This window comes from Echiichthys vipera (assembly GCF_963691815.1).
Source record: "Echiichthys vipera genome assembly, chromosome: 20".
Lineage (NCBI taxonomy): Eukaryota > Metazoa > Chordata > Actinopteri > Perciformes > Trachinidae > Echiichthys > Echiichthys vipera.
This window is the reverse complement of record NC_139845.1, coordinates 2,043,120-2,063,191: the sequence shown is the minus strand read 5'-3', so window position 1 is coordinate 2,063,191 and position 20,072 is coordinate 2,043,120. Positions and strand designations below refer to the sequence as shown.

Here is a 20,072-nt window from a genome sequence, read left to right as displayed (position 1 = left end):
ATCTCATCTTCAGCCTCTTATCCGGGGTCGGGTCTCGGGGGCAGCAGCTCCAGCAGGGGACCCCAAACTTCCCTTTCCCGGGCCACATTAACCAGCTCTAACTGGGGGATCCTGAGGCGTTCCCAGGCCAGTGTGGAGCTCTAATCTCTCCACCTGGTCCTGGGTCTTCCCCGAGGCCTCCTCCCAGCTGGACGTGCCTGGAACACCCCGCCCAGGGTTCATCCTTACCAGATGATCCTGAACCACCTCAACTGGCTCCTTTCAACGCAAAGGAGCAGAGGCTCTACTCCGAGTTCCTCACGGATGCTGAACTTCTCCCCCTCTCTCTAAGGGAGACTCCAGCCCCCCCCCCCCCCTCCTCCTAAGGAAACACATTTCAGACGCTTAAGAGCATGGGATGATTTTACGCTGGAATTACATTTTAACAAACATTTCGAACACCCTAGCACAAAGTAACACCATAGAATATACCAAAAAGACGTTGCCTACTATCTACCAAGACATAATGACACTATTGCAACCACCTAACAATTAATGTGTTGTAGCCGTGAGTACAACATAGCAGGTTGTTTTAAAAGCAATGATTAGTTTAATCTGTATTGACTCACAGGGGAGATGATCAGAGGTACAGAGTCAATAAAACCAGGACCGAAGAGCGGGTATAGTTTCTCAGTGAAGGAGCAGCCAGTAAAGGAGTAAATAAGAGCTGCAGCATCTAAATCATAGAAGGAGACCCGGCCCTCCTCATAATCCACCAACACTCTCACATTCTCAGGCCGATTATTAACAGAGAGAGGGCCCAACGGGCTAGTAAGTGCAAAATACTGATGTCCGAGCATATGAAACAGAGCCCATACGCCATTTTCAGGGTTTAGTTGAAGACGTCCCTTCCTGCTCACTGACTCTTGAATCACTCCTAAAACCCATAAAGTCTTTCCTGTAACTTTGACATCATAGTAAAATTTACCACTAGAGAAACTCTCCTTTCCCAAGACAAAACGTCTATTGTCAAAGCGTTTTGCGTTATCTGGTAGTTTCTTTGTCACGTCACCAAAGTGTACTTGTTTCCCATCACCAGACAGGATGAGGTTAGGATGTGCTGTGTCAGGATCCAGAGTCACATCCATGGCATTCAGCTGGACGCTTTTCAGTTCCGCTTCATTCAGCTTTCCGACTATCTCCATCAGCTGATCCGCCGCAGTCGCCAGAGCTGACCTCATGATTCCTTCATAAGACGCCGCTTGAACCTCTGGCAAGTCTCTGGTGAGTGGGGCAGCGTTCGCGGAAGGGAAGCTCTGCAGGAAGTGGAGGTAGTCTTTTGACTGTAAGAGCTGCTTCACCTTAACCCGCCACCTCGTCAGTGCAGAGATGTCCTGCTCCAGTTCTTGGGTGAAGCCCTTGGCCTGCGTCTGACTCGTTTTCTGCTTTGCATCAATCGTCCCGATGAGCTCGGCCTGAGCTCTCTCCAAAGACTGCATCAACATGGTGAAGACCTGAACACCACTGGCGGTCTTTCTGTCCGCGGCTTCCTTGCTAACCCAGACCCAGTGTTTGATCTCCTGCTCTTTCCGTTGTCTCTCCAGGATCTTCTGCCTCATTTCAGCGTCTGTTTTCCAAAGCTCCCTCTTCTTTACTCCATATTCTTCTTTCAGGGGAACAACGTCGTGAAATCTGTGACTTTCATCAGCGCAGGAGCGGCATATGGACATTTGTTCGTTTTTGCAGTAGAGCTCCAGAGGTTTGCCATGCTGAGGACACGTGCTGCTTGCCTTGTTCTGAATCGGTTGATGAGTTTTCGGGCTGGACACTGTTTTAAGAAGCTCTACATTAACTTGAAAACACACGGTTATCAGACATACCAGGGCTAATGCTAACAAGAAGAACTTCAAGGTTGTCTGTTGAGTTCCAGTAGGAGCAACTGAGGAAACATCTCTGGGGCTTGCATCGTATTGCTCTGAGCTGTTCGAGGCTTTCCTTCCAGCTGACTCTCTGAACTTAACAGCCATCTCAGATATGACAGTATTGACCCCAAGCTTACATTTCCTAGTAACCTGCTTGTTACACATGGGACACTGGTGCTGGGAGTTAAATTTAAAGTGCTGCGTAATGCAGTTTTTGCAGAAGTTGTGCCCACACGGCAACGTGACTGGATCAGTGAACACTTCCAAGCAGATGCAGCAGAGCAGCTGCTCCTCAGTTGGGAGATAGTTGGCCGCCGACATGTTGATACCCTAGAGCCCAAAGGAGAAAGAGTGACAAAGTGTTTATTGTAACATGGAAGCACAGCTTACATTAAATGTGTCAGATTTGAAAATTCCTGATTTTGGTGACTTGGAGTGGTAGCATCAAAAGACACTCTAGCTGTGTTTCCATAAACGTATTTTATGCATCTCATCCAAGAGGCTTCATTAGTTCATGTACGCATCTGGCCAGGCTGGGACTGAACCAGGACCAGGACCAGGACCAGGCTGGGACTGGACCAGGACCAGGACCAGGACCAGGCTGGGACTGGTCCAACTAACTGGTGTGAGATCCAGGTATTTAACCTCTCACAAGGCCGATGATGTCACTGAAACCTTTTGTGCTCCAAGTACCAACGACCGTCGTTAGAGTGACAGTCGTTGGTGGGAAGTTGGTTTCGACTTCGTTAGTGCTCTATTGAGTCTGAACGACAGTCGTTGGGGTCACAGGAGCCATGTGTGAACAGTTGTCCTCCTCGCTAAACAGAGGAGGAGGTCTGAGACACCACTTATCTCCAATTTACAATGCTGCCCTTTCGTCCCTTCCAAGGAGATTCAACAATCTAACCTCAAAGAACAACTGTTCACACATGGCCTCCTGTGACCCCAACGACTGTCGTTCAGACTCAACAGAGGAACTCCTTGACATTGAATTGAACTCATGGAAATGCACCTAATTCACATTTCTTCTTTGCAAAATTTCAATCATCTCTCAAAATTTGCTTGATAATTGAATGGAATCACAACGACTGTCGCAGACTTGAACTCACGCGGAGTGGAAATGATTAATCCCCAAAACCAAAACACATAAAGATGTTATAACATTCAAATTGCACACACTTTACCTTTAATGTCAATTAGATCTACATTATACTGTAGAAAGCAACAACAACAATGCTGTTTTAATTGTCGTCACAGAACAGAACAGACTGGTAATGCTGCATAATTGACTTTGACACTCCTTAGATACGATCCTCACAACAAACATTTAAGCCAGGCTTTGGCAAACAGCCAAAGAGAAAGTTATATTTATAGTTTAGGACGTAATTGACATTTTCTTCTAAAATATACATTTTATATTTAGTTCCACTTAATACACAGTGACAAATAACTAAATGTGCTGACCTGTGTCTCCTCCCGACTCTGCTGTCTTGTGGTGATGTTGAATGGATCGTCGGTCTGAGTGCCGTACTGCTCTCCAGAGTAAAGTGAAACTTATTTCTTAGAAACAGGTGACTGCCAAGGTCGACTGTCACGTAGCTGTCAACAACTGTAACTCCTCCTATGGGCATCCAGCTGGAGGCTGCTGTATCAAAACTACTTGGTTAGGTTTATGCAACAAAACTTAATGGTGAGATTTAGGCAACAACACTACTTGGTTAAGTTTGTCATGATCTGGTTCTGTCAGTACCCTCCTCTCTTCCGTTATGTGTGAGTTTGTCTCCCCCTGTCTGTGTTTCCCTGCATGATCTCTCCCTCGTCTCTGTGTAGGTCCGGTAGGCGTTCCCCCCCCAAGCTGCAGCCTGTTATGCTGATTACCCCAACACCTTAAATACCTGAAGCTGACAGGCATGCAGCGCCGGACCGTCGTCGACCCTGTCTTGGTAAAACTATTCCCCCCGGACTGGCATCCCCTTTCTCGTTGTGGTAAGTTGACTAATCGTGTTTTTTTTCTGTTTTTCTCCGTAGTTTCCCGTGTTCACGTTTCCTGTCCGTCTCCCAGATCTTCCGTTGGTTCAGTTAGTCTTTGTATTTGTATTCTCTGTAGTGTTTTTGCGTTTGTCCGTTTATTATATTAGACAAAGTTTAGGCAACAAAACTACCTGTTAAGGTTTGGGCAACTGAACTAAATGGTTTGGTTTAGGCAACAAACCTACTTGGTTATGTTTAGGCAATGAAACTCTCTGGTTAGGTTTAGGGTTAGTGACTTTTGCTAATGGGAAACCAAAAAGAAGTTGAGTTCAGTCGTAGCACGCAGTAGAAAATAGGCAAAATCTATACATTATATGCATAGTAGTACTGTTTGTGTACTAACATCAGTACTGCTATAATGCTGTAATACTCCTCCACCTCTGCAGATACCACGGCAGTAAGTCAACCACACAAGGGACTCCACCACATACAGTGTGTCAGTCAGACAGCTCTCTGTACTGTGTTGTCAGCAGCTCCTCACATTAATGTTGCATGAAGCCAAAGTCTGTTTAAGCAGATTTAGACAATCTCCCTCCTCTGATGGTGAGTGGCGTTTCTGCAGCTGCCAGCAGCTTCACTCTCTTCTCTCCGCTCAGATCTTTTTCTGCTCTGCGCTCTGTGATGTTTGTTTGCATCTTTCTTTTGTGAAATGAGCTCTGAAAAAGAATCCAAATGTTTGTTTTTGGAACGGGATGTCGGTAATTCATCTGTGCGGTGTAAACCGCCCTCAAGTCTGCAGAGAAGTTCGTTTTTATCAACTTTGCCAATGGAAATGAATAACATGTGGAAGTTGATGGCTGAATAACTCGACGACTATTGATCAGATTTACATGGAATTGAACACGGTGATGTAGTGGTTAGCACTGTCGCCTCACAGCGAGAAGGTTCCAGGTTCGCATCACGGCCTGGTCCCTTCTGTGTCTGTGTGGGTTTTCTCCGGGTTCTCCGGTTTCCTCCCACAGTCCAAAGACGTGCAGGTGTTCGGTTCATTGATGACTCTAAATCACCCGTAGGTGTGAATGGTTGTCTGTCTCTGTTCGTCTCTATGTGTCCTGTGATAGACTGGCGTCCTGTCCAGGGTGGACCCCGCCTCACGCCCAATGTCAGCTGGGATCGGCTCCAGCATCCCGCGACCCCGACCCCGGGATTAGCGGTTGAAGATGAATGAATGAATGAACGATCATATTCATGGTCCCCAGAGGACGAACCATGCCAATTTTAGTCACCCCATGACCTTTGGTTCTAGCGCCACCCTCAGGACAAACCTTACGTTCTTAGTCCCACCAATGGTAATCACAGAAGTAAGGATTGCATTGAGCTGTTCACTCGTACAAAACAGAATGGCGATTGGTAACTTCCTGTCAGGATCCAGGTTCGGTCGGTCCCTCCTCTCTTCCTTTTGTGTGAGTTTGTCTCCCTCTGTCTGTTGTTCCCTGCATGTGTCTCCCCTGTGTGTGTTTGTTGGTCCGAAGCAGGTCGGCGTGGTTCCACCCCAGCTGTATCCAGTTACGCTGATCACCTCCAGGAGTATAAGAAGCCGGAGGTGACACACATTCGTCGCCGGATCGTTGTTCTCATGTACGTGGTAACTACTCGTCGGTTGGCGCCCGTTTATCGTTGGTGGTGTAGTGGTTAGCACTGTCGGCTCACAGCGAGAGGGTTCCTGGTTTGAATCCTGGCTGGGGCCCTTCTGTGTGGAGTTTGCATGTTCTCCCCGTGTCTGCGTGGATTTTCTCCGGGTTCTCCGGTTTCCTCCCACAGTCCAAAGACGTGCAGGTGTTCGGTTCATTGATGACTCTAAATCAGACGTAGGTGTGAATGGTTGTCTCTGTTCGTCTCTATGTGTCCTGTGATAGACTGGGGTCCTGTCCAGGGTGGACCCCGCCTTACGCCCGTTGTCAGCTGGGATCGGCTCCAGCCCCCCCACAACCCCGACAGGGACAAGAGGATGAAGATGAATGAATAAAAGCTATCACCAGAAGTAAAAAGCTAACTTTAGGCTATGAACTACACTACCCACTAGCTTCCAATTGGTTTCTCTTGTACTTCTTGACGACATTTGTAGTTTCATTTAGCCGCTCGTTAGCAAACGGCATTTCAAAGACACGTACAAGATTAAAAATTCACGAGTCGGGTATTTACTGATGTATTTTGTGTTGCAACGACATTCCTTATTTAAAGAAAGTCTGGATTTACAGATACAAATGCATAAAACACGAGTTAGTTAGAACTTACGCAAGTTACTCCCCAGAACGTCTGTAACTCCAGCAGGTACAGGTATGTCCCAGCAGAAACATATTTCAAAGAAAGCTCAGACAGACGATCATTTCCCTCCTTCTACTTCCTCTAACTTCTCGTAACTATGAGAGTCTCAGCAGAGCTTTACCGTGCGTCTATAAAGGCGTGGCACAAGTCAAAGTCCTCACTAACTAAAACTGTCAGTAATCCGTCTCAAGAAATGAGAAAGACCACGGGTTAATGATTAATATGTATTTTCCAAGGGTTTTGCACATCCACCACCCCAAACCTCCTCCCAACGGGGATTTGAGCACTCTTATGCTACGTCACCTGATTTCATTCTTGGCTCCTGGACATAATTTCTACAGTAATGAAAAAATGAATTACTAGTGAATTAAAGTGCATTGCTTTATGTCGATATATGTAGGAACAGAGGACGAGGAAAGCCTAGTTAAAGTACCCTCAAAGCAATTTCAGTCCAAAGCAACTGGACTGGTTCTTTGTCAGGAAGACGTTTCACCTCTGATCCAAGAGGCTTCATCAGTTCATGTACACATCTGACCAGGCTGGGACTGGACCAAGACCAGGACCAGGACCAGGCTGGGACTGGACCAGGACCAGGACCAGGCTGGACCAGGACCAGGACCAGGACCAGGACCAGGCTGGGACTGGTCCAACTAACTGGTGTGGAGATCCAGGTATTTAACCTCTCACAAGGCCGATGATGTCACTGGAACCCTTTGTGCTCCAAGTGCCAACGACCGTTGTTAGAGTGGCAGTCATTGGTGGGAAGTTGGTTTGGACTTCGTCAGTGCTCTGTTGAGTCTGAACGGCAGTCGTTGGGGTCACAGGAGGCCATGTGTGAACAGCTGTTCTCTGAGGTTAGATTGTTGAATCTCCTGGGAAGGGATGAAACGTCTTCCTAGACAAATAACCAAGTCCAGTTGCTTTTGACTGAAATTGCTTTGAGGGTAACGACGACCTGGACAAATGAGAACATTCACAGGCTAGTTAAAGTAAAAAGTGGCTAGCTAGCGTTAGCTGGTAACTTAAGGTGTAATTCCGGCTTAAAATCATCCCATGGTCTTTTTCAGCACTAATATTCATCAAATAAGCCATTGAGACAGTTTTTTTTCCCATGTAACAATTATAAACGGAGAAATCCTGGAGAGTCGCTAACAGCCGAACGTGGCTAACACTGATTAGCTCGGGGCAGTACGGTGAAGGCATTCAAAGGTCTTTTTTAACCACTAATGCTGCTGAAAATAACAGCAAACCTCTGCAGCAGCATGAGAAGAGTCCCTACACACAAAACAAAGCAGCAACAGCGTAGTTAGTGAACCCAGAGTTTATTAAAGAGTGTTTTAAAGACTTACCTACTGGCCCCTGCACCAGCTCCTCTCATAGTAAAGTCCATTCAAGTGGAAGGAGCCCATGGCTGCTTTGTTGTGTGTGTAGGGACTCTTCTCATGCTACTGCAGAGGTTTGCTGTTATTTTCAGCAGCATTAGTGGTTAAAAAAGACCTTTGAATGCATCACCGTACTGCCCCGAGCTAATCACTGTTAGCAACGTCTGGCTGAAACACCAGCGCCAGGAGCTTCCCCCTCAGCCGAGGATTCGCACCAGCAGGTTGAACATTGGTAAAAGTTTCCCTCTTTAGCGTTTAGCTTAGTGAAACGTCCCCAGCCCCGCCCTCTTGTCCAAATATGGTCACTTCTGGCTCTATAACACCAAGATGGTGAACACCAAACTACACAAACCAATGGGTGACATCATGGTGGCTACGTCCATTATTTTAGAGTCTATTATCATTCATTCATTCATCTTCAACCGCTTATCCCGGGGTCGGGGTCGTGGGGGGTGCTGGAGCCGATCCCAGCTGACATGGGGCGTGAGGCGGGGTCCACCCTGGACAGGACGCCAGTCTATCACAGGACACATAGAGACGAACAGAGACAGACAACCATTCACACCTACGGGTGATTTAGAGTCATCAATGAACCCAACACCTGCACGTCTTTGGACTGTGGGAGGAAACCGGAGAACCCGGAGAAAACCCACGCAGACACGGGGAGAACATGCAAACTCCACACAGAAGGGCCCCAGCTGGGTTTCGAACCAGGAACCTTCTCGCTGTGAGAAGACAGTGCTAACCACTACAAAAGTGACCCGTAAGGTTTTGTTTTTGGCTGAGGCGGTCTGGGTAATACTTCAGCACAGGACTTTTACTGAATACTGTTTGTAAAGTGTGGTATTAGAACTTTTACTGCAGTTAATAATTCAAATTCACCCGTTTAACGCCATGAATGTGTTCGTCGGTGGACGGTTTCAGTGCTCCGTGGTACTTCTGCGGTGCTTCGTTGTGCTCTGCAGTATTTCACAGCCAATCAGCGGAGGAGGGATAGAGATGGAGAGCGAGAGAAAGTTCAATTGAAATGTTCAGAGCAAATTGGTTGTTTCCTCAAGAGTAGTAGAGGAAACAGTGAGAGATGACAGATACTGCGCGTGTGTGCTGTGTAATAATTATATCAGCTGTCAGGGCTGATGGATGATTAAGGTCGTATCTGCAGCCTGAGGTGCCTGTTAATCTGACATCACCACTGCACACAATTACTGTAGTATCATAACTCTGTGTGTGTGTGTGTGTGTGTGTGTGTGTGTGTGTGTGTGTGTGTGTGTGTGTGTGTGTGTGTGTGTGTGTGTACAAAAAAGTCAAGTCAATATATAACTAGCTTCACTGCAGCATGCCTCCTGATGATCAACATGAGGAGAAACAATAAAACGATATACTTCTATACTAAGACTGTATCAGGATCAGACAGATCTCATGTAGTTATATTACAATATTGTTTATTTTTTTAAAATATTTGCACTTTATTCTTGTAAAATTACAAATTTTATCATTAATATTCACTGTGATTGAGCCTGTGAAGGTTCTCATGTGTCCAGGTCGTCGTTCTCCTCCGCCTTTTGTCGTCTAAACTTAAGGGGCACTCCCACTGTGCCTCCGTACCGTGCCCAAACATGTTTGGCTAAAGTCTGGTTCCTTTGACCAGTGTGGTGCAAGCGTACCACGTCTAGGAGCGGCACACTTGCCGTCCACGGCCCGTTTGGGAGAGGTGGGCTTTAGTAAAGCACGTTTGCACGTGTACGAGCACGAGCGTGTGCACGTGTACGAGCACGAGGCCTACGGCGGTTCTGAGGTCATTTCCTGTGCGCCTGTTGGGACATAGAAAAAAGAAGGAGGGACCATGCGCGGACATTTCAAACAATGGCGGTGAAAGGTTCACGTTGGTGTGATGCGGAGGTGGAGTGTTTACTGCAGATTTGGTCGATGAAAAGATTCAAAAACAGTCGACAAGACGCACAAAAACTCCGAGGTCTACGGAAAGATCTGGAAACAAAGCCACGCATCGCCATGACGTCATCAATGCGTGTGACGTGTTACGGCGTGATGATGTATAGGCAGCAAGAAGCATTCTCCGAGGCCCAGGTAGTGTGAGTACAAACGGGCCTGGAGGGGGGGACAAGGACCCTAAAGCACGGGGCACGGGACGGACGCACAGTGGGATGGCGCCCTTAACCGTCGCCTTTTATCGTCTAAACTTAACCGTCACAGTCATGTATTGGTTTTTGATAAGATATCGTACAAACCCGTGGATAAAAATACGTTTAATATCTGGAATAAACATTGAAAACCTTCCGCGTAGGCCACCCTGTCCCTAAATGAAAGTAAAAAGTTCAGACAAAATGTAATCTGTTCTTCCTTGGCCACGCCCTTCCATCATGACTCATCAAAAAGTTTATGCCAGTATACACTGCAGTCTCCTTTTGTCGTCTAAACTTAACCCTTACCTTTTGTTCCCTAAACCTAACCTTCGTCTTTTGTTTTTTTTTCCCGTAATCCTGCCGGCAGACAAACCCGATGACATAACGTCTTCTGCCGTGGTAATAAACATTTGTTATTCTGTGATTTCCCATCAGAGCGTTGACGTCACGTCGCTGTGGTGGTCGAGGACTCTCTCACGACTCTCTCACGACTCTTTACTGGCAGTGAAGAGGACTTTGACTCGTGCCACGCCTTTATGGACGCGCAGTAAAACCCTGCTGAGGCTCTCACAGTTATAAGAAGTTAAACGAGGCAGAAGAAGGAGGGAAACGATCCTCTGACGGGATAATCACAAACTTTCATTTTAAACGGACTGATTTGAGCTTCCTTAGGAATATCTCTCCGCGGGACAAACCTGCAGGAGTCACGGACGTTCTTGGGAATAACCTGAGTAAGTTCTTTCTCTGCGTCTCTGAACATCGTTGTGTTGATTAAAAACGTTTGTGTTAAATCGCATCATGAACACAAGAGCTTTGCAGTAGAAACATTAAACCATAATAATTAATAGAAGCATTGACACAGGATCAGCACCTCTAAATCTGAGGCCGTGGCTCTCAGCAGGAAACTGGAGGATTGTTACTCCAGGTAGGGAATGAGTCCTGACCCCGAGTGAAGGAGTTCAGGTCCCCTGGGATCTTGTTCACGAGTGAGGGGACGATGGAGCGTGAGTTTGGCCGGAGAATCGGAGCAGCGGGGGCGGAGCTGCAGTCGCTCTACCGCACCGTTGTGATGAAAAGAGAGCTGAGGAAGACAAAGATCTGGATCTACCCTCAGTCCTGGTTCCTACCCTCACCTGTGGTCATGAAAGCTGGGTCAGGACCCAAAGAACCAGGTCCAGGTCCAAGCGTGTGAAATGTGTTTCCTCAGGAGGGGGGCTGGAGTCTCCCATAGAGAGAGGGGGAGAAGTTCAGCATCCGTGAGGAACTCGGAGTAGAGCCGCTGCTCCTTTGTGTTGAAAGGAGCCAGTTGAGGTGGTTCAGGATCATCTGGTAAGGATGAACCCTGGGCGCCTAAAGCTGCGTTCTCTCTAATGTCCAGCAGGAGGAGACTCCACTTAAAGCTGCATTCTCTCTAATGTCCAGCAGGAGGAGACTCCACTTAAAGCTGCATTCTCTCTAATGTCCAGCAGGAGGAGACTCCACTTAAAGCTGCATTCTCTCTAATGTCCAGCAGGGGGAGACTCCACTTAAAGCTGCATTCTCTCTAATGTCCAGCAGGAGGAGACTCCACTTAAAGCTGCATTCTCTCTAATGTCCAGCAGGAGGAGACTCCACTTAAAGCTGCATTCTCTCTAATGTCCAGCAGGGGTAGACTCCACTTAAAGCTGCATTCTCTCTAATGTCCAGCAGGGGGAGACTCCACTTAAAGCTGTATTCTCTCTAATGTCCAGCAGGAGGAGACTCCACTGGCTCCATAAAGAAGTGTGATTGTATTTCCTCAGTAAACATTTTCCTACTTGGTTTATGTCTCAATCACTAGTTAATTATACCAAACCAACCCTGGTCTCTCCCAGCTTAAATGCAACCATAGCAACAGGTGTGTCACTTAGTGTGACATCATCCCCGCCAGTTACGGACAATAATTAACTTCCTGACAGCAGCTCTTCGGTGTGATGCTGAGGTCGATTACCGTAATCACTGTCAATCTGAGTCACTTCATCAAACTGTTAAATGTCCACGCGTCAGCTGATGATAAGTCTGATAAATGCACCGATGGTTGTTTGGTAGGTTTTATGATACGCTGTCATGTTGTACACTACAGTATGCGTAAGTGTTAGCATATTTGTGATAAATCAATAATGCATTTTGTACGTTTTGTGTATTATATGTTCAGGTGTGTCTGACTTTTACATTTTCAACGTTTCTTTTACTTTCTGCATGCTGAAGTTCCTGCTGGGAGGAATCAGGAGTAAAATGACCGTGGTGCTTTGAGTCCCAACAGCACGCCTACATAGGTGATACACCAGCTCCCGCACAGGTAAACACTGGTGTTGTATTGACAGTATGGTTATTCCCTGAAACATATGAACACGTTTTGTTTAAGAAGGGCCTGAAAACCTTTCTTTTCAAAAAAGCTTTCTCTTAACTTTGCATCTTCATGATCTTGTTTTGAACCTCGTCGTACGCGGTAGCACTTTGTGATTGTTTCTAATAATGGAAATTACTTTACAAATGAACGCAAGAACGAGGTCGCGGGTACAAGCGGCCGAAATGTGTTTCCTCAGGAGGGGGTCTGGAGTCTCCCTTAGAGAGAGGGGGAGAAGTTCAGCATCCGTGAGGAACTCGGAGTAGAGCCGCTGCTCCTTTGTGTTGAAAGGAGCCAGTTGAGGTGGTTCAGGATCATCTGGTAAGGATGAACCCTGGGCGCCTCCCTAGGGAGGTGTTCCAGGCACGTCCAGCTGGGAGGAGGCCTCGGGGAAGACCCAGGACCAGGTGGAGAGATTAGATCTCCACACTGGCCTGGGAACGCCTCAGGATCCCCCAGTTAGAGCTGGTTAATGTGGCCCGGGAAAGGGAAGTTTGGGGTCCCCTGCTGGAGCTGCTGCGCCGCGACCCGACCCCAGATAAGAGGCTGAAGATGAGATGAGACTTTACAAATAAAATGTATTATTAAGGTGATTTATGGCCTAATTTCCTGGATAAATTCAGTCTACTTTTTAAATATGAATCAAACACTTATCAGCACCACCGCTGAGCCTCGGACCTTTAACCTCGTGCACAAAAGTCCAATACCTTGTTTATGACTGCTGGGAAATCAACCAATTGGGGAAGTTGCATGAATGTCTTCTGAGTTCAGATTTGCATGTGTTCTTATCAGGGAGCAGAGATGGCGACTGATAAACAGCTGCTTTTGGAAACACTGCAAGGTATGGGGAAAGAACGACTCAAAGAATTCCAGTTTTACCTGCAAGATCTGCACGAGGTCCACGATGGTTTCTCCGCAATCCCAAAATACTTGCTCGATGGGGCAAGCATGCTTGACACAGTGGAGGAGATGGTGCAGAAATACCACCGACAGGCTGTGGACGTGGCCATTATTGTTTTAAGGAGGATGGACATGCATAATCTGGCAAATGAGTTGTCAAAGAGAAGCCAAGAACTAAAAGGTAAGCTATGAAAAGACAAACAATGTGCCACAAGGTATCCAGCATGTAGGAAACCAATGGAGTGTGCAGATTTATCCTTTCATCCTCCCGATATAGAAGTGAAATAATGTTAGAAGTAAAGTATGCTGGTGCATTTGGTACAATCTCACAACATGCATCAGAAGTTATCTCATCCAGATAAACACATTCATCTTGGATGATCTTGTTATAATATCAGCTACAAGTTGAAATATCAAAAGTCTATGTTGTGCATATAAATGATGTCCAATGCGTCCATGTTTAGGGGCTGCAGAGGACACAGGAGCGTCCTCCATTCCACCACAGGCTTCTCCTGCTCCTCACCCTCCAACAGGTGAGGCTTGTCTTCTTTGTGTGACTATTAAACAGGAGATGGATGCTGAAGACTCATAATAGATCCAGTTTGTGTTATGCTGATGTCACAGCAGGTAGTAGGGCTGTAACGGTTTGTGAATTTGTGCCGAACTGTCAGGGTCTGGGGGTCAGGATCTGTTGCATGCACACGCACACAGATTAAACAGTATGCAGATTGATGCGCGTAATTAGGAACCAAAGCTCACAACCAAGAGTTCTGCATGGAAACCTTTAGCTTTAAACCATCAGCAACATTTAGTACAACTTTCTGATAGGCGTGAATGTCAGTCACAGTTTGGTGAGGGCAAATAGTAGACCTCCGGTGTGTCGGTGTTTCTCCGTCGTTGTCGCGGAGATGAATGGAAAATGCTAACTCACATTCGACTGCAACATCCAGATGTGCAGATCACCGGGGACAAGGAACAACAAGGAAACTGTATTTTGTATCTTCAACTTCATGGCATACGTTTGGCTTTTAACTTTGATATCCTGTTGTGACCTGTTGGGAAAGAGTTTGTTCATTATTCGTTCAGTATAACAAGTGTTTGAAATGTTCCTAAAACTGTGCTATGGTCTTGGAAATGGACACTATTTTTCACTTATGTCATTTTCTTCCACAAAGAATCACAGATTCCAGTGCAAGAGCCTCCAAAACAGATCCTACTTCTCCAACGTAAACTCCAATCTAACCTTGAGACTGAGTTTACACCTGCTCAAGAGGCCACTACAGAAAGGCTGGATCAGCAGTGTCTCGATGACATCTTCACAGAGCTGTACATCACAACCGGAGGGGAAATGAACGTCAATATACAACATGAGATCATGCACATCGAGATAAAAGAGAGGGTAGCAGTGTCAGAGACACCAATTCTACCAAGTAACATATTCCAAAGCACTGACGGAAACCCCGTAAGAAGAGTGATCACGACCGGAGTTGCAGGAATCGGCAAAACATTCCTCGTGCGAAAGTTTGTGTTGGACTGGGCCAAGGGAAGAACGAATCAAGATGTGCACCTTATATTTCACTTCACTTTCCGCAGACTGAATTTACTGAGAGGAAAAAAATTGAGTTTGGCTGAGCTAATCCATGCAGGCATCCGGGAAACCAAAGACATTACAAACAAGGAGCTCAATGACATCTTCACACAACTACAGGCATCAGGAAACCTTGATTTTGACAAAAGTGAATTTAAACTCCTCTTTGTGTTTGATGGACTGGATGAAAGCCGCCTTGATCTGAAGTGTACATGCAGTGAACTACCAAGGGACTTTGATTTGAAAGTGTCCACCTCAGTGGATGTGCTACTGTCAGCCCTCATTGAAGGAACACTGCTTCCCTCGGCTCGCATCTGGGTAACCACACGGCCTGCAGCGGCCAATCAGATCCCTCGACAGTGTTTCCACTGCATGACAGTGGTGAGAGGATTCACTGACCCACAGAAGGTGGAGTACTTCCAAAAGAGATTCACAGATGAAAATCAGGCCAACAAGATCATTTCCCACATCAAGGCTGCACGAAGCATCTTCATCATGTGCCACATCCCAGTCTTCTGCGGGATCACTGCGACAGTTATAGAGAGCATTATGAAGAGCAGAAGGCAGGCTGAGCTGCCCAAAACCCTGACTGAGATGTACACAGAATTCCTGGTGTATCAGATCAAACTGACAGAACGGAGATTTGGCAACATACAAAAGAGCATAAAGTACATCCGTTCATTGGCAAAACTAGCTTTTCACCAGCTGGAGAAAGGCAACCTGATCTTCTATGAGAAAGACCTGAGAGACAGTGGCATTAATATCCCTAAAGCTGCGCGGTACTCCGGAGTTTTCACAGAGGTCTTTCAAGAGGATCTTAGGTGGTGGGACAACGACAAGGGCAGGATGTACACCTTCGTCCACCTGAGCCTTCAGGAGTATCTGGCTGCCCTTCACGTGGTCATGTCGCTCATCAATGACAACAAAGATGTGCTGTCTGAGCCAACACTGGAAAGTGTGCTCATGCCTTGCAAGAAAAAATACATCACAGAAGTTCACAAGATTGCAATTGACAAAGCCTTAAAGAGTCAAAAAGGGCACCTGGACTTGTTCCTACGCTTCCTCCTGGGCCTCTCCATGCAAACCAATCAGGATCTCCTCGTGGACCTGTTGAAGACGACAAAAGTGGTCTCTCAGTCCAACCGCATAACAATCCAGTCCATCAAGGAAAGGATCCGGAAGGATACCTCTTCAGAGAGGAGCATCAATCTCTTCTACTGTCTGAATGAGCTGAGAGACGATTCTCTCGAGGAAGAGATCCAAAAGTACCTGAGTGCAGGAAGGCTCTCCACACAAAACCTCTCTCCTTCTCTCTGGCAAGCTCTGGTCTTCGTCTTAATGACATCGGAAAACGATCTGGAGGTGTTTGATCTGAAGAAATACTCTGCTTCGGAGGAGGGTCTACTGAGGCTTTTGCCAGTGATCAAGGCCTCCAACAAATCGCTGTATGTGCACAGAAATCCACATGCCTTAACTGTATCCAATTTGGGTTTCTCTGTTAATTAATTCTTATCTTTGACGAACTATTTCTCAGGCTGGATTTCTGTAAATTGTCAGAGTACAGCTGTGAAACTCTGGCCTCCGTCCTCAGCTCTCAATCTTCTAAACTGAGAGAGCTGGACCTGAGTGACAACGACTTGCGAGATTCAGGAGTGAAGCTTCTCTCTGAAGGATTGAAGAGCAAAGATTGTGTCCTGAAAACTCTCAGGTAAGGTTGCATTGGTTTGTTCATCTGATGGCCAGTACGATGCTGCTTTAAAGGATGGTTAACTCTCTCTAAGATACCAAGTGTCTTTAGGAACTATACATGGTTCAGAAATAATTTGTGGTACCAGTCTTTTGTAACTTGGTCACACAATGTGGGTCCTTGCAGGAGGCTTTCTCACTCATCAGAACATAGACACTACTAGGAGGAGCTGTCTGGATCAGTTTGACCAGACATTAAACAGACTTTTCCTTGCCTTCCCTAGTACAAAGTCTTTGTATTGTCCGATTGAGCCCATGCGTGATTAGAGCAGGTCACCGTCTGGAGAATTCACAGCGAGCGGGGTGGGCATGTTGAAGACTTTTCGATCATGCAGCTTGCACAAAAGAAGAAAACAAACATCCAAGGGAGAAGAAGAAGGTTAATTTGAACAAAGATACCAACCATAATATCTAAGTGGACTGAACTTCATCCGTAAGAGCCAACGCTGAAATCGTCAATCAAATTCAAGGAATGGCAAGACACTCGGGTGTTTGTGACCAACTTACGAACCGGCTATGTGACCCCGGTGTAATCCGCGTCATGTCCTACCTTCTGCGCGCTCTACGCAGGCACCGCCTCTCGCCTAAACCAAACAAAGTATTTCCAGTAAGTTGGAACACGTCTAGGACACTCTCCTAGTGTGATAGGGCAACTTCAGATAATGATCTGATTCATTGCACGTTATCCAGAGTTCATATAAGGAAATGGCCATACAGCGCACTCTGTCAACTGTATCAGTGTATGTGTTTGTGTGTGTAGGCTGTCAGGATGTTTGATCACAAAGGATGGCTGTTCTACTCTGGCTTCAGCTCTGGAGTCCAACCCCTCCCACCAACTGAGAGAGCTGGACCTGAGCTACAATCATCCTGGAGAATCGAGAAATATGCTGCTGTCTGCTGGAGTGACGCATCTCAAGTATGATCTGAACACAACCAACAGTTTATAAAGATTGTTGCTTCCTGTTGAATAGGAATATGAGTGGAAAGGTAATGGTGGTTCATTCTGACTTTGCTCTTTCCTCTAGCCTTGACTACGGCGGAGAGCACAGATTGAAATCTGGGATAAAGAAATGTAAGTTTACAGTCGACCAAATGTTTCTCTACAGTCACTTCTTATTTTACATTTGGAATCAAAATACTGTGAACACTTATGAGAGAAGCCAGAAAGCTCATCAACTAATTCATTCAAAGGGACAAATCTACATCTTTCAGCCATAAAAAGATGTCTCTAAATTAGCAACTTGATATGTGAGTGCTAACCTTTCAAAGCAACGCGAGAAGACAAAGAAGGCCTGGTTCTCTCCATTAATTCCCCCCAGTTTTCTCTTTCTTCTCATCTCTGCATGCTTACGAGGCAAATTCATATATCCTATCCATTTTCTTTTGCTCCAGTTCAAACATCTTTGTGCATCCAGTCTAAATGCTAAACGGCAATGTCAGCGTGCTAAAATACTCACATTGATGTGTAGCTGTTATGATATTTACCATGGGGATGTCATATTTAGGTCATAAGTATCAGCAAAAATAAATAAATTGATATATGGCAACAAAGCATGACAGGGAAATAGCTGAGGACATACCAACGTACAACCTACAAATCGTTGTTTTACACTTACACTTGTTTTTGTACGGATTAAAATGATGTACAGAATGTTAGTTTTGGAGCCAGGCTAACTGTCTCACAGCGCTTCCCTTCAAAGACTCACCCTCTTCCCCCTTACTGATCTCTACGCTCCCTCCTCCCATGACACGCCTGGTGAGAGAGAAATGCTTCTTTCCAGTGCCATGGGATGTCCGAAGTTTCGGACCTCCAACGAGGCAAAGTGCACTGGAATGCCTGTCAAAGAGAAACATCCTACTAGCGAATTCGGGGGAGATCAACCTATCACGAATTCGATAGTAGGAGGTTCCACTTTAAAAGGCGTTCCAGTGCACTTTGCCTATTTGGAGGTCCGAAACTTTGGACTTCCAACTAGGCAAAGTGCACTGAAGTGAAACATCCTACTAGCGAAATCGGTGGAGTTGACCTATCACATATTCGACAGTAGGAGGTTCCACTTTGGACTTCATTGGCATTCCAGTGCACTTTGCCTAGTTGGAGGTCCGAAACTTTGGGCTTCCCATGGCAGCATGAGCAACGCAAGTGAAACGGGGCGGCAATGACGGGCAGGAAGCTCAACGAATCATTTTATTTGGACCGAATATAGTACATAGTTACATAGGCTACGTAAAAAAAAGGGATCTACGCTAGCACCACCACATATTGAGGTGTGAAGTAGTTGCGGTCGTTTCTCGTATTTCTGTGAGATCAGGCTGTAGCTCCATTAATCTTACACATATGAGAGAGGTGAACTTTTAAACTACTGCTTTAAACTGCCACATCAGGTGTGTTAAACTGCTGCTGTCCTGTTTCGACCATCAGATGTCTGTGAACTCACGCTGGAGGAAAACACAGCACACCGAAACCTCCAACTGTCCGATCACTCCACGAAGGCGACGGCGGTAGTTGAGGAACAGCAGCGCGGTCACCACCCAGAGAGGTTTGACTGCTGGCTTCAGGTGCTGTGCACCACTGGTCTGACGGGTCGCTGTTACTGGGAGGTCGAGTCGGTAGGCAGGGTGTATATAGCGGTGACGTACAGAGGAATCAGACGGATAGGAGAGGGGGTTGACGGCTGTCTTGGACTTAACGACCACTCCTGGATGCTGCTCTGTGACGATGACGGTACTTACTCTGTCCGGCATAAAGACAGGACTACACGCATTCGTCCCCCTCCTTCTTCATCGTCAAACAGAGTGGCGGTGTTTCTGGACTATCCTGCTGGCTCTCTGACCTTCTTCAAAGTGGTCTCTGGTGAGCTGATCCCCCTCCATACCTTCCAGTTTCGATTCACTGAGCCTCTTTACCCTGCATTCGGGTTTGGGTATGGATATGGACTTGGATGCTTCGGTTCCTCAGTGTCCATATGCGAGGTGGAAGAGAGCGTCTTGTCCTCTCGCTGTTGAAACGGGGACAGTCCACTCTGTACTGGATGACAAACGCTGAGTTGTCATGCACTTGCAGAAACTGATTAATCAGTAGCCTGGTTCCTGAAATGTTATGTAAATAAGAAACCTGACCAATGGGCAAGCCATGACACATTTGTTATTTGCATATCACCGATAAGCTCCAGATAAAGCTCATCAGTGGTAAGTGTTTGAGCTGTTACCATTGTCCAAGCGTTATCGGTCGAGCCAACGCCGACGAGAAATCCTTAAAAGTGTTGATGGATGAAATCGTAACAGCTACTGAACTCCCATTGCAACAGATCCATCTCCATGGCAACTGAGCGAACTCTGTCTACTGATGAAGACCACGGGATGCGATTTGAAGGTCCCATATTGTAAAAAGTGAGATTGAAATCTCATCTTCATCCGCTTATCCGGGGTCGGGTCTCGGGGGCAGCAGCTCCAGCAGGGGACCCCAAACTTCCCTTTCCCGGGCCACATTAACCAGCTCTAACTGGGGGATCCTGAGGCGTTCCCAGGCCAGTGTGGAGATCTAATCTCTCCACCTGGTCCTGGGTCTTCCCCGAGGCCTCCTCCCAGCTGGACGTGCCTGGAACACCTCCCTAGGGAGGCGCCCAGGGTTCATCCTTACCAGATGATCCTGAACCACCTCAACTGGCTCCTTTCAACACAAAGGAGCAGCGGCTCTACTCCGAGTTCCTCACGGATGCTGAACTTCTCCCCCTCTCTCTAAGGGAGACTCCA

At 46.6% G+C, this 20,072-nt stretch overlaps 2 protein-coding genes across 2 annotated transcripts; one reads left to right on the top strand and one right to left on the bottom strand.

Annotated features, from left to right (window-relative positions):
• Window positions 1-584: 584 nt before the first annotated feature.
• Window positions 585-3,487, bottom strand: LOC310962553 (E3 ubiquitin-protein ligase TRIM21-like; the record flags this gene model as incomplete). The annotated part of the gene is made up of 2 exons (XM_083935057.1): window positions 3,366-3,487; window positions 585-2,231 (listed from the first exon to the last, which is right to left on the bottom strand). Exon 2 carries the CDS (start codon window positions 2,220-2,222, stop codon window positions 585-587), a length of 1,638 nt encoding a protein of 545 aa, XP_083791183.1. The 5' UTR covers window positions 2,223-2,231; window positions 3,366-3,487.
• Window positions 3,488-12,886: 9,399 nt separating this feature from the next.
• Window positions 12,887-19,325, top strand: LOC310962552 (NACHT, LRR and PYD domains-containing protein 3-like; the record flags this gene model as incomplete). The annotated part of the gene is made up of 7 exons (XM_083935056.1): window positions 12,887-13,166; window positions 13,450-13,518; window positions 14,161-16,018; window positions 16,108-16,281; window positions 17,080-17,235; window positions 17,345-17,391; window positions 18,742-19,325. 7 exons carry the CDS (start codon window positions 12,887-12,889, stop codon window positions 19,323-19,325), a joined length of 3,168 nt encoding a protein of 1,055 aa, XP_083791182.1.
• Window positions 19,326-20,072: the final 747 nt, after the last annotated feature.